The sequence below is a fragment of the Capronia coronata genome (assembly GCF_000585585.1).
Source record: "Capronia coronata CBS 617.96 chromosome Unknown acBCG-supercont1.1, whole genome shotgun sequence".
Lineage (NCBI taxonomy): Eukaryota > Fungi > Ascomycota > Eurotiomycetes > Chaetothyriales > Herpotrichiellaceae > Capronia > Capronia coronata.
The window spans coordinates 3,961,408-3,974,779 of record NW_006912893.1 but is presented as its reverse complement, the minus strand read 5'-3'; the positions used below and the strand labels follow the sequence as shown (position 1 = coordinate 3,974,779).

At 52.8% G+C, this 13,372-nt stretch overlaps 6 protein-coding genes across 6 annotated transcripts; 4 read left to right on the top strand and 2 right to left on the bottom strand.

The window, feature by feature from the left end:
- Positions 1-33: 33 nt before the first annotated feature.
- A1O1_01408 (SCY1 protein kinase) lies at positions 34-2,509 on the top strand (the record flags this gene model as incomplete). The annotated part of the gene is made up of 3 exons (XM_007722321.1): positions 34-156; positions 206-975; positions 1,021-2,509. The coding sequence occupies 3 exons, from the start codon at positions 34-36 to the stop codon at positions 2,507-2,509; spliced, it is 2,382 nt and encodes a 793-aa protein (XP_007720511.1).
- Positions 2,510-3,017: 508 nt separating this feature from the next.
- Positions 3,018-3,812, top strand: A1O1_01407 (uncharacterized protein; the record flags this gene model as incomplete). The annotated part of the gene is made up of 1 exon (XM_007722320.1): positions 3,018-3,812. One exon carries the CDS (start codon positions 3,018-3,020, stop codon positions 3,810-3,812), a length of 795 nt encoding a protein of 264 aa, XP_007720510.1.
- A 518-nt stretch (positions 3,813-4,330) lies between these two features.
- A1O1_01406 (uncharacterized protein) lies at positions 4,331-4,831 on the bottom strand (the record flags this gene model as incomplete). Its single annotated transcript, XM_007722319.1, has 1 exon — positions 4,331-4,831. The coding sequence occupies one exon, from the start codon at positions 4,829-4,831 to the stop codon at positions 4,331-4,333; it is 501 nt and encodes a 166-aa protein (XP_007720509.1).
- A 998-nt stretch (positions 4,832-5,829) lies between these two features.
- On the top strand, positions 5,830-7,731 carry A1O1_01405 (uncharacterized protein; the record flags this gene model as incomplete). The annotated part of the gene is made up of 2 exons (XM_007722318.1): positions 5,830-5,912; positions 5,970-7,731. The coding sequence occupies 2 exons, from the start codon at positions 5,830-5,832 to the stop codon at positions 7,729-7,731; spliced, it is 1,845 nt and encodes a 614-aa protein (XP_007720508.1).
- Positions 7,732-8,115: 384 nt separating this feature from the next.
- On the bottom strand, positions 8,116-9,078 carry A1O1_01404 (uncharacterized protein; the record flags this gene model as incomplete). Its single annotated transcript, XM_007722317.1, has 1 exon — positions 8,116-9,078. One exon carries the CDS (start codon positions 9,076-9,078, stop codon positions 8,116-8,118), a length of 963 nt encoding a protein of 320 aa, XP_007720507.1.
- Positions 9,079-10,176: 1,098 nt separating this feature from the next.
- Positions 10,177-11,691, top strand: A1O1_01403 (uncharacterized protein; the record flags this gene model as incomplete). Its single annotated transcript, XM_007722316.1, has 2 exons — positions 10,177-10,714; positions 10,856-11,691. The coding sequence occupies 2 exons, from the start codon at positions 10,177-10,179 to the stop codon at positions 11,689-11,691; spliced, it is 1,374 nt and encodes a 457-aa protein (XP_007720506.1).
- Between the last annotated feature and the right edge of the window lie 1,681 nt (positions 11,692-13,372).

Sequence of the window (13,372 nt, the reverse complement as noted above, 5' to 3'; positions counted from 1 at the left end):
ACTGCTTTTCTCTGCCATAACGAATGATCGTTCATGGACTTCCTTAAGTCTGCAGTTGCATCTGCCATTGCCAAATCGAGCTCTTTTCCGGTGACTCTTGGAGACCGAATAGATCTAGGAGACTCGATCTGGACTCTGCATAATGGCGTGAAGAAGGTGAGACTCTTGGTCGCTATTTCTGGGCGCTTCTCATCTGGATAACCAGGACGACCATACATCATGTTGCGTCTTCACCTTCGACATCAACTCCAACAAGGCCAGATTACCCTTGGCCAAAAATGCTGCCCGAAGGTTGCGTACTTTACGACATCCCGGCGTCATTCGGGTCATCGACGTGATCGAGAGCGAGACGCATATCTACATCATCACGGAAAAGGTCACACCGTTGAGCTGGCACATCAAGCGCAAGAGTCTGAGCGAAGAGACGATAAAATGGGGGATATACAGTGTTTCTTCCACCTTGAAATTCATCAACAACGATGCCTCCTCAGTGCACGGTGCCGTTCGGGTCTCCTCGATATTTGCCAGCGAAAGTGGAGAATGGAAATTGGGGGGCTTTGAAGTGTTGAGTTCGATGAACGAGGACGATGCCATCATTTATACCTATGGAAGCCTATTACCAGACTCCAATCGATATGCGCCACCAGAAGTTGTGAATGGAGGCTGGTCTGCCATTAAAAAGAACCCCCTCGGTGCGCCGGACGCATACGGGTTGGGGATATTGATTTTTGAAGCATTCAATGGGACTTTCATGGGGAGCGATCAATTGGGACAACCAAGGAGCGTACCTGCGAACATGATCCAGAGCTACCGGAGGCTGATCAACCCGAACCCAAAACTCCGGCTCAATGCTGGCCAGTTTGTTGACCTTGGAAAGAAGACAGGTGGGTTCTTTGAGACACCGCTGATACACATCACGGAGGGCGCGGATAGTTTGGGGCTGAAAAGCGAGGCCGAAAGAGATGAGTTCTTAGGGTAATACCTTCAGTGTCTTTTGCAGTACCATGCTGACCGGAACAGAGAGCTCGATGCCCTTACGGACGACTTCCCAGAGGACTTCTTCAAGATGAAAATCCTACCTGAATTGCTCAAATCGGTGGAATTTGGTGGCGGAGGACCTAGCGTCTTTGGAGCGATCATGAAGATAGGTCTGAAAATGTCTGATGACGAATTCGAATCTCGACTTGGACCCGTGATCATTCGACTCTTCAATAGTCCCGACCGAGCAATGAGAGTGTGCTTACTGGATAACCTGCCCTTGATGATTGATCGGATACCCCAGAAAGATGTCAACAACAAGATTTGGCCGGCCATGACCACCGGGTTCACCGATACTGCCCCAATAGTCAGAGAACAGACGGTGAAAGGGGTGTTGTCAGTAATCTCCAAGTTGTCAGATCGAGCAATCAATGGGGAACTACTCCGATATCTCGCCAAAACAGCCAACGATGACCAACCTGGGATCCGAACGAACACCACCATCTGTTTAGGGAAGATTGCTAGGAATCTTGGAGCTGGTTCGCGATCGAAAGTCTTGATTGCGGCATTCTCCAGAGCACTTCGAGATCCATTTGTGCATGCCCGCAATGCAGCATTGATGGCACTCAACGCAACTATTGATGTATTCGGTGACGAGGACTGTGCTACCAAGATTCTTCCTGCCATTTGTATCAGCCTCATCGACAAGGAAAAATTGGTGCGAGATCAGGCAAATAAGGCTCTGGATATTTACCTTCAAAGAGTGAGGAAATATGCATCAACCATGCCCGATAGTGCCCTTCCACTGGAAACTGGAACAAGCGCTCCTGCGACAGCTGCACCAGCTAGGATGGGGAATCAGACCGACACAAGTTGGGCAGGATGGGCGATCTCTTCGTTCACGAACAAAATGGCAGGAGCAAGAGGCGAAATGGCTTCCACTACCACAGTGAACGGCTCAGGGCTACAAAAGACGCAGTCACTTCCGGCGTCAGGCCGAGCAACTCCTACAATCAATCTTGTCCAAGAGAAGTCCATCACCAGCTCACCAAGACCGTCTGCGTCGTATACAGCCCGAAGCTCGACTTCCCAGCCGCCTCAACCCGACCAGCCTTTCCAAGATGATACCATGGATGCCTGGGGTACAATGGACGACGATGGCGACAACTTCTTCGACGCTTCCGCCTCCAATCAAGCCGCCAAAGCTCCGGGCGCTGCACCTAGTGCTGCCTTTGACGACGGCGGAGAGCCAGATTTTGCAGGCTGGTTGGCAGCACAGTCCAAAGCGAAGACTCAGAAGCAGCTTCCAAAGGGACTGGCCAAGCCGAATGCTGCTGGCGGAGGTCTCAATGTCAGACCATCGGTTCCAGCGAGGAGCGTTTCTGCTGGCGTATCCAATGTGAAGAGACCCACAGTTGCAAGTGCTCGGACTACAGCCTCAGTGACCGCAAAGAAGGAAGTGAAAAGGGAATTGCCAAAACCCAAAGACGACAACATGAATGATGATGACTGGGGTGATGCTTGGGATTGAAAAGCCCGTCTTTCCACACGACTGATCTGCTGGGCGCACTTTTGGATAATGAGATTGTGAAGTGATCTAAGTCTACTGGAGCGAGGAGTCTGGTGCGGCATTGTGACGATACTGGAATGAAATCTTCTTCGGCAGGCTATTTCATCTGGTTCTTATGCTTTATCAACCAGTTCGTCAACATGACTGTTACTTCTCTGACTGTGTTGCCATGGCACGTTTGCAGCGGATGTCCTGCTTGGCCTACATCGCACCCAGATGATAACGAATATGCTGTTTTCACAACAAACGGTGTCTTCTCTTCATCCAATGGCAGTCCTCTCCGATGAGTACCATGGGCTGAGTACCTCCATCTTTGAAAGACTCCTTGCACAGCCGGCGTCTGCCGTTGTCATTATATCCAGAACGAATTGCCCGCATTTAAGCAGCACTCAAGGGAACCCTGATCTATCGTTTCGCCACCACCAAGTCTCTGGGCCCCTTCCAGCAACTCAAACGAGAGAATACCACGATGCATCAGATTACGGTTGGTATTGGTCCTTGGCGCCCTGGAGGGCATAAGAGGCAAAAGGGTTCTGACGATGGAGAAAAGATTGGACAAGTGGTCGACGTCGAGGCGAAGTCTTGTCCTTTAAGTGAGGTCCTGGAGCACGCTCGACTTCATATGCGACAGTACGAGAGACTACAAAACATCGCCGTGGCAAAGGCCAAGCTGGAAGTCGAATCAAAGATGTCAGCACTTGAAGTTCGGGATAGCCACGACACCGAGCAAAGATCAATATCGTCGTCGAGCAAGAGGCGACGAAAGCATCGACGACAAATGACTGCCCAACGAGTAAGACATCATCCAATAACCGGTGCTCCAACTCCTGTGCCTGCAGTGTATGGGACAGTGTACAGAAGGGGCTACGAAGTTGAGAATGGCAACGAGGCTGAGCTTCAACAACAGACACCCTACGGTGCAGGTCCGCAAGAAGGTAACTGGCGCGTCAACATGAGGGACAATATCCATCGAATGCCAAAGCAGGAACGTCATAATCACGCCCGCTGGATTAGAAGTTTGTCGTTGAATCCCGGGGTCCTTTCTCCGCCAACAGCCAATGACTGGATTGTCGAAGGCCCAAGTCGGATTCATGGAGAAGAGGATTTGAGACAGTCCTCGGAGCCAGACCCACGTCGCCAGCTTGTGACTTGGGAGAACTGGGCACTCTCAAGAATGCTCCAGGAATATGTTGGCTTGAATGATAGCGAGATCGGGTTTCTGTTGAGCATGGAGCTCAAGGCGGCGAAGAAACGCTGGGGTTGACTGATGCTGGACATGACCTGACATGACACGGAACGTTGACGTGGAAGAATTGGACTGGCCAGGAGTGCATGTGGGAGCCTTGGAAGGAACGTGCCCAACCGCCGAACTTGGGAGATGACGAGAGGAGAGAGAGAGAATGAAGATGCTGGTGAGAATGGCCTAGCACAACAAGGTCATTGTTTTCAGCCCGTCGTGCCTGAAGGGACGAGACCTATGCGTCAATAAATGAGGAGCTGTTTCTCCCAGCGCCGTTCTTTCAATCGTGATCATAACTCCGTTCTAGCATCTTTTTGGTGGAGGCAGCGCTGGTGGTGGTGTAGCACATGAGCCGGAAACTGACATGCGATCCTTGATCTGCTAATTCATTTCCTTTCTCCCGTACAGAGCATTTCAAGGGAAGATCTGATCGTTATATCTTTCCATCCCTGGAGCATTCGTCAAGATCTCTCATTCTTTCCCCGATTGTTGGACCATTCATCGGGGTATGTTTCCCACGCTCCAACCCATCGTCTTTCCTATCATATCCTCCCATCCTTCACCATCTCCCTCATGACCTCGAGTGTCTTCTCGACCGCCGTCTTCGCCATAGCCCATTCCTTCTCCCTCTTCGCCGCCAACGCCGCCTCATCGCCCTCACATTCGGGATGTAGCCATTCAAAAGTATACGTCATGTACAGGTCCTTGTCGCCCTGGGCGCCCTGGCTAATGACGTTCTGCACTTTGCTCCCGTCCGGCTGGTGGAATTCGACCTTCATCGGTTCGTACGCAATACATGTCTCCCGGACGCGGCGGTTGCCTTCGCGGAAGACGACTTCGCGCACGGTGACCGGGTGGCCGTTGTCGGTTTCAGAGGTCGAGATCACGTCGGTGGCTATGATTGCGCCGCCGACAAAGTCTTGGCCGGCTTTGATCTTGAGCTGGAGGCCGCGCCAGATCTGGGCGTACGAGAGGACGGGGGTGGTGTTGGGAGGGTTGATGGCGGCGGTGTAGGCGACGTTGTTGGAGGGTGTGGGTGGCATTTTGGGCAAGAAGTCAGGTCTGCAGTGGTGTAAGTGCTCGCGATAGAGACCTTTACCCGTTGGAATGTACTGTGTACTGTTTGGACCTGGGATGTTGTGAGACGTATTAGATGGTGCGTTGTAGGTGCGTTGGTGAAACGCGGTGGTGTATCAGTCTTTCCAGAGTGTCGGGACTCCGAGTCCCCCGCGATTCAGGATTCCACTACCTAAAGCACCGTTGCTACAAGTATTTTCAGGTACCGCAGTTTGCATAGTAGGGCACCTCCCGCATCATTTTAGTTGTCCGTTCAAGCATTTCTATGCCGACAGCAAGCTCAATACCGAGATAGAAGGTGGAAGGAGACATGCCCAACACCAATCCCCGACAATGGCATTTGCAGGTCGCCCATTAATCGACAATGGACAAGTACCATGTCCCTACTACTCTACTGGCATGTCGCAGGCACTATCTGCTGCCATCCAGGTCGATCTGATGTCACGGATAAGGTGATCCTGGACCAAGCTGAACATCTCAACTCTCATACGGCCGTTGTTGCCTGAAAAACGGGACGCCTCACGGTGCTACAAAGCTTGATGTTACTCTGTTCCTCCAATCTCCTCTGCGCTCTGTGCTCTGGACTGCGTGGTATGTCAGCAACCGAAGTCACCGGAACAGTAGCGGCAGCGACAAAATACGCCCTGACCAATCATGGCTGGCGAGAGACAGGCAGCCCGCCCCTCCAGGCGGATGCGCTTCGGGGTCTCGCACCTGGATACAATGGCCACGAAGTAAAGGGCTGAGGGTTATATCCACGGCCTCTGACTCTTGGTCGTGGCAAAGACGCGAATTTCAAGAACAAGAACACTTTGTGCCAGGGAGCAAGACGCAGACGCAAGGCGGAAGACGGAACACCGATTGGATTTGTGACACCAGTGCAAAGTACTTGGATCCTGATCTATAGAGATTGGCGTTCTCCTCAAAGCAGTCCTCAATGACCTCGATAACGGCAACCTCTGTGATGCCAGATACACTCCTTCCAGAAAAACCGAAACGAACGCGCAGAGCTCACACCAAGGCCAGGACAGGATGCTTGACCTGCAAGTAAGTTCATATGATGTACAGAGGTGCGATCGTTGGGCGTTTACTGACCAAACATAGAATTCGAAGGAAGAAGTGCGATGAAGAGAAACCTTTCTGCCGCCGATGTACAAGTACCGGCCGCAAATGTGATGGCTATCTCACCCAATCCTCGCCGCACACCTCAACCTCAAACGATGCACCGTCAACCACCCCCGAACCCGAACTAAAACGTCCGAGGACGCATACAGGCGCAAATAGCCTCTCTCCCGTACTCGCCGAAATGAGACAAGGGCCCGTTTATGACCATGATTCTGTCGATATAGTCCGGCCGCCATCGAATGTCATGTTCGAAACCGACAATGACTTCTATTGCTTCGACTTCTTCCGTTCGCGCACCGGCCCCGAATTCGCCGCTTACTTTGACAGCTCGATCTGGCGCACGTATCTCATCCGGGCATGTTATCAACATCCCACCGTGCTGGCTGCCACGGTAGCCGTAGGTGCTGTCCACCGAAGATTCGAGCTGGGCATTTCCCGGGAGGCTTTCGAGTACTGTGATCTCTCGAATCAGATGTACCAGCGGGCCTTGAGACGGTTGTCAGACGACATAGCTTCCGGACATCCCAACGTCGCAGAAATAAACATGATCACCGCGAAACTGTTCAGCGTGTTCGAAACATTCCAGGGGAACCATGAGCTTGCACAGATGCACCTGGCGGCAGGACTCAAAGCACTGCTAGGTCGGGATATGCGCACGACTCGCCGGGAAACGCAATACCGGTCTGTCGATATTTCGTACGAGACCCTCCGACAGCTGTTCTTGAAGCTAGAACTGGAATCCGTGCGGTTGTTTGACGGTCCCGCCACCATTCTCAGCGATCCGGAAGCCGCCACATTGCTTTGCTCCTTGGAATCCGACCCGTCCTTTCCCGACGCGACTCCATGTCTTCCAGACCCGAACCCATACCCGATCCCGCGTGCGTTCTCTTCCCTCTCGCGCGCGAGAGATGTCTTGTTCACTGAAGCCAAATGGATCTGGCATACCTGGGGACTACTCGAACAAGGAGCGTTGTCTGGGACCGGTTTCAGCCGCCATCAGACGCACACCTCCCGTCTTCTGCAGTGGTCAATCGCCTATGCCGAGAAAATGAAAGTCGGCATCTGCCGCTTCCAGCCGCGACTTCGACAAGCAGCGCAATTGCTGAAAGTCTACCGCGAGGCTGCTTACCTATTACTCCTGACCCAGATGGCTTTCCATTCGCCCGATACCGGCGCGGCGATTGTTACTCTCTGCGAGTTTCCCGAGCTTTGCGACTGCCATCGATCCTGCCGGACGTATGCCGAGCGCAAAGAGGCCCTGAATGCGCATTTTGCCCGCCTGCTCGTGCTCAGCGAGAGTGTTCTGAACCGTGCCTCCTTCTCTGCTTACGAGGAGCACGCGCTCAGTATGGACAGCGGGATTGGCCCACCGCTCTACCGCGGCGACAAGCAGCGGTGTCGGTCAACTAAAGTGCGGCATCAAGTCACGTCCTTATTGGGGAAGAGCGAGATCCAGGCCCGCGTGTGGGATACTCTTGGCGTGTATGCCATCGCAGAGCAGCTGGCGAGCGTGGAGGAACATGCCATCGTACAAAGCGGCATTGTGCCCGAGGAGCTGGAGCCCAAGTGGGTGGACATTACCTTCTTCCTGGAAGAGAGACGGGTTTTGTTGAGATATTGTACTCGGGATCCGGAGGGCCACGGTGGCGGATTGAGAGGGACTAAGCTGGTGATGGATAAGTTTGGCGGAGGCAGTGGCACAGGCGGGTTGATTTGGACGCAGGAGTGGGCGTCTTTCTAACCAGGAGTATGATGGCCGACTCCATAGTGCTCGGTTGGGTAAAGAAAGGACCTAAGGGAGGTCTGGTCCCACAATAAAGAAAGAGTCTTTGAATATAATATACGGATTCAGGACGGGAAAACATGCTCTTATGTTATCGAATGCCATCACACACCTTCTGTTTATAGGGATGGCATATATAACCCTGAGCATGTTTCCATGAACTGTCTTCGTTCAGAGGGGTGGACTTTGTCCATTGTAATGATATCGTATCATCGTCCCAGACGGACAGAATGTATTTTGTCCATTGTAGAATGCCATGATTGATCCGATCAGACAAGTATGCCCTACCTGACACCGCCGACTCTTGACTGATAAATCGATGCATATTCAAATTGGCCATGCTTATACGTCCCGATTTCTCCTCCGAAACCCAAACGAGCCAGGCTGTCTCGGCGGAGGTGTGGCGCTCTCCTCGCCGTAACTCTCGGTCCCATGGTCCTGATCGGAGCCATTCACAAATGTCTTCTCACTCCTCTTCATCGCCTTCCTTCGACCCGAGCAGCAACAAACACCACAGCACGTGCCAAACTGCATGATACATCCGATCAGGTCCATCCCGGTAGCGATCCACATGAACGCGAGCATGGGTTCGCCCAAATAGGCCCGGATGTTCAGATCAGCCGCCCCGGAGAACCTGTCCTGGAAGATGACGAACATGACCGTAGCAATGACCGACCCGGCAGCAGTGAACAGCAGTGCCAGGAAGGTAAGGAGGGCCATGGGCAACTGGCGCAAGAAGATGCGTTTCTTTCGATGCTCCCAGCGCGGATGCTTCGAGAAGCCCATGGGTGCGAGGAAGATGCAGAGAAAGGTCAGCACCGTGCCGACCAGAAAACACGCGAACATCCAATAGCTAGCGGTTCGGACGAGATGGAGCACGGTGACCACCTCGCTTGGCAGAGTGATGGACGCTCCCGCCAGTAATTCGGACAGGATGATCTCGACCGGGTTGAACCAGTAGATCACCTTGGTGGGCGAGCAGTAGGTGATGCCCTGGCCATTGTAGCCTTCGCAGAAGTTCCACAGACCGACCTGGTAAAAGTCATGCAGGCCGATACTTTGGGCGATTGAGTTGATGAAGACGGCGTTCGGGATCGATGCCGGAATGATGTTGGCCAGTTCGATCTTGAGGAAATACGTGTCTCGAATCACGACGTTGTTGTTGATGTTTCCGATCTCCACGAGGATCAGGAATACCAGGGCTATTATGTAGATGCAGACGGTGAAGATGCGGAGGCTGGTCGGTCTAGACGTGAAAGCTGAAGCGTCGGCATTGGATGTCTTGGACCGTGAGAAGATGCCCATTGTAGTCGTATCAGGAGGAATGACCTAGAGAGAGATCACGACCCTGATGTCGTGTCTATCCTTGATTCAGGAGTCCCGCGTATACGACATCCCGCCGCTTCCGTACGCTCTGCTGATAAGGAGCAGGAGTCGTCCGGCCACGAGGTTAAGATGAGGACAGAGACAACCTCCAGATGATTATCCGGTGAGCTGGAGATATATGTCGTCGGAAGATGTGTATATGTCTCCGACTGTATCAATGTCCAGGGGATGGTTTGGGTTTTGATGTCGTCGGTGAACGGCGTTGATTTTCTTCCTAGCGTCATTGACTGCTGCTGTTGGGAGAAAAGATGAGCCGCCATGCCATTACATCAACGGCGCACGTCTTTCCGAAACCCTAACTAACTTCTCACAGGGGGAGGCCTAGACGACAAGCCTCTGCGCCCTTTAAGCGGAGGCGGCATCACGCCTACAAGGCTCCAGCCGAGTGCCGTGCAGGCCCAATCCAGCTCCTCCATGGCCTCCATGGCCCCCGGCACATCCGCGCCCTGGTCTGATCACCATTATTAACGGTCCCCAACAGACTGTCGCGAAAACTTTAACAAAAAACATGCCATCATGACCAAGTGTGATGCCTTGTTGTTGATTCAGTACCTAAGCATCATTGCTGGAACTGTTCGTCTCGGTCTATTCTATTCTATACAAACACCTTCTCACCCGGTCTTTCTCTCGTCCTTTGATGCGAGACTTGTACGCGTCATCCAGCTTGGGCTCCATCCATTTCAGTCTCCACTTTATTTCTTTCCGAATCCGTGGTCGAAACTGAGACGCTAGACTGTGTTAGGACTAGCGGCTAGAGCACATATTGACGTCGTGTGTCTCCACTGGTTGCTGCTCTGCTGCTGCTGCTTCAGCTTCTCCTGGTATTATTTTCATCTCCATCTCCATCTCCATCAACATCAACTTCACGATCACTGTACAGTCCACATTTTCTGCCATTCGTTTCTCGGTCACAACGTTATTATAGTGCTGTTCCTCGCTGGGTCCTTCTCAATGTTTTGAAGTCCGTTTCCACCAGGCTAGCCGTCTCCATAGGCCGTCCATCTTTCACCCATCATCATGCACTCAATACACCTATTCATCATTGCCAGCTTCGTCCACCATGTTTTATCTCAATCCACCGAGTCCTCGAGGACCGGACTAGCCACCTCCGCCGTGATCGCAGACTATCCGACCTCTGGGACCAGCTATGCCAACGATGGGATCACCATCACCCTTCCTACCACCGTCGACTATGCCAGCATAACCGACCTCTCTTCCGCCATGGGCACTGATAATACCACGGCTGCCGCCTCGACTTCCACCTCGGGCAACAGCACCACTTCAAGTCCAAGCCAGACTTTGTTGGTCGGGACTGCTCGGACGACGACAACGCTGAACGGGACTGCCACGCGGAATGCAACAGCTTCTAGAACAACAAGCTCTGCCAGGCCCTCCAACACCGCGCCATGCAATGGACACCCTGATTTCTGTCAACGGAAGTACAGCAACATCACCTACATTGCCGCTCACAACAGTCCTTTCATCCGCCCGGGAAATCTCGCGGCCAACCAAATGCTGGACGTTGAGGCCCAACTGAACGACGGCATCAGAATGTGTAAGGCTACCTACTATCAATCTCCCGACCTCCCTCAATCTCGATACATACAGCACCGTGACCCCATGGCCTTCCACACCCTCCTTGCTCCGCTATGCGGTCCAACTGAAGCTGGCTTAGCCATTACTAACTCTTTCTCAGTGCAATTCCAGACTCATTATGTCAATGGCACTGTCTACCTCTGCCACACCTCCTGCGACATCCTCAATGCCGGCACGCTCGAAGACTACCTGATCACCATCACTAAATGGCTACGGGCCAACCCCTACGACGTGATCGCAGTGTTGATGGGCAACGACGACGTCATCGACCCGATGAACTTCACCGGCCCCGTAGTCAACTCCGGCCTGATCGATTTCGTATACACTCCTCCGACCGTGCCCATGCCGATCGAGTCCTGGCCTACCCTTGCCGAAATGATCTTCCGCAACGAAAGGGCGGTCGTCATGCTCGACTACCAAGCCAACCAGACCGCCATTCCCTGGCTCCTGGATGAGTTCTCGCAGATGTGGGAGACGCCGTTCTCCCCCACGGACCGGGATTTCCCTTGCACGGCCCAGCGCCCGCCTGACCGGCCGCGCGACGTCCGCCTCGACCGCATGTACATGGCCAACCACAACCTGAACCTCGAAGTCTCTTTTGCCGGGTTCGACCTGCTGGTCCCTTTCTATCCACTGCTCAACGAAACCAATGCCGTCTCGGGCTACGGGTCCGCGGGCGTCGCCGTGTCCAATTGTACCCAGATGTGGGATCGGCCGCCGAATTTCATCCTCGTCGACTACTACAACATCGGCAGCTACAATGGCAGCGTGTTCCAGGTTGCCGCCGAGGCGAATAATGTCACCTATAATCGCGACTCGTGCTGTGGCACCGCAGGGGTCCAGAGCATCGCTGCTCGACTGTTGGAGGGCAGCGATGCGAGGAAGATTTATGTTTTCGTCGTCGTTGTTGGCATAGCTTCGTCTTGGTTCTTATGATGCACGCAGGCATTCGGTTTGGGACTGGAGGAGTTGGTTAAAAAGCGATTTTGTTGGGTTTGACGGCTCTTCGGCGTCGGCGCGTATCAATCATCATCAATGAGTTTTTGGGAAAGAGCAGGACGAACGAATCAATGAATGAATGAATGACCGAGATCATCTAGTCAACCTGGTAGGTAGTAGGATCTTCTAACCGCGCGATATCACTTTCATTCTTCCAGGTAGATGGATGATTGTATATCTCAGAGCCCAAGGTCCTGTTGGACTAGATGCTCCCACCTCTTGCCAATGCTTGCCGTCCGACAATACGGTTGGCCCTGTATTGAGGAGTAGGAGTGACACGGTTCTGTCATTTCCAGCGGAGCTTGAGCGAGACTATCATTCCATGGCGGCGTCGTTGATGCCCAAGGCGGTTTAGCTGCCGCTCCTGTCATTCCCCCCTGGAACAAACTGGGTCTGTATCTGATCGTGATCGTGGCCCCAGCCATAAGGTCAGATTGCTTCGGTGTTTCTTGTACAGAGTAAAGCCTTCTCAAACCAGATCTTTCGCGCCTTTGCGCTCAGAGGAGATAATGACAGTACTACTAGCAGTAGTAGTAGTGCTGCGAGCAATCATGCGACTTCGCGTGACGGCACGACGCTTGGCACCATCGCGGTTGATGCCTTCAAGTTACTGACCTAGTAGTAGTAGTAGTAAACAGCACTCAACCCCCTCACTCATTCGCACCACTCACCATTGTGATGGATTGCGCAAGTTGAAAGCTTTCACGTCCTCACTCCTAATGCGCCTACAACTCGACTTCCTCCACTATCATGACGGAGGAACTCGGTAGCCCGATGAACGAACACGGTGACCGCGACGACACCCCGCCTCACAGCACGAGCGAAAAAGCCATGGATGACAGCCCTCAATCGCTCTCCGAAGACTTCAATCTCAAAGTTTTCCGGAGAATGAAAAATGCGTTGTAGAGGGACCCGGCCATCGACCTCACGACCGTGTTCCCATCGACATATACAAAACGTCTTGCCGAGAAACGAGAATAGGATGAGCAGCAGAGAATCGCGCAAGACGGTCCAAACTCTACCATTCTGGTGACGACTGAATCCGAAGATGCCAAAGAATCGGATATCATCGTCGATCATAGGACCAATGCCGTCCAAACCAGCCTCAGCGTTCCGTTTGAACTGGCGCCCAGCTTGAAACGCCTATTGCAATGCGACCACCAGTCTAGTCAAATGCTCCAAGACCGAATCCAAAGCCTGATTCGAGACGGAAAAGTCCTATGGCGGTCGGAGTTCTCTGCCAAAATCTGTGTTATCAAATGCAACGAAGAAATTGTCCTCAAGTCGGTCCTGTGCACGTCAGACTACAGAGTTCACGGGTATGCAATACTTGCAAGAACACCTACCGGGGATCCCGGCACCGAGGCCTCTCGGAGTCATTTCAGACTCTCACTACACCTACATTTTCATGACATTCAAGCCGGGTGCTAGGCTTGATACTGTTTGGCCTCAACTGAATGGCGCTCAGAAGATGGAAATTGCGAAAGGATTGGAGAAGATTGTCATGAAAATGAGGGAACATGTTCCCGAGAAGAAGATGCCACTTGGTGGATTCGGCGGAGAGGGCTGCAAGGATTCAAGACGCCACACTAGGACGTGCAACACGCCCCTCTTACGA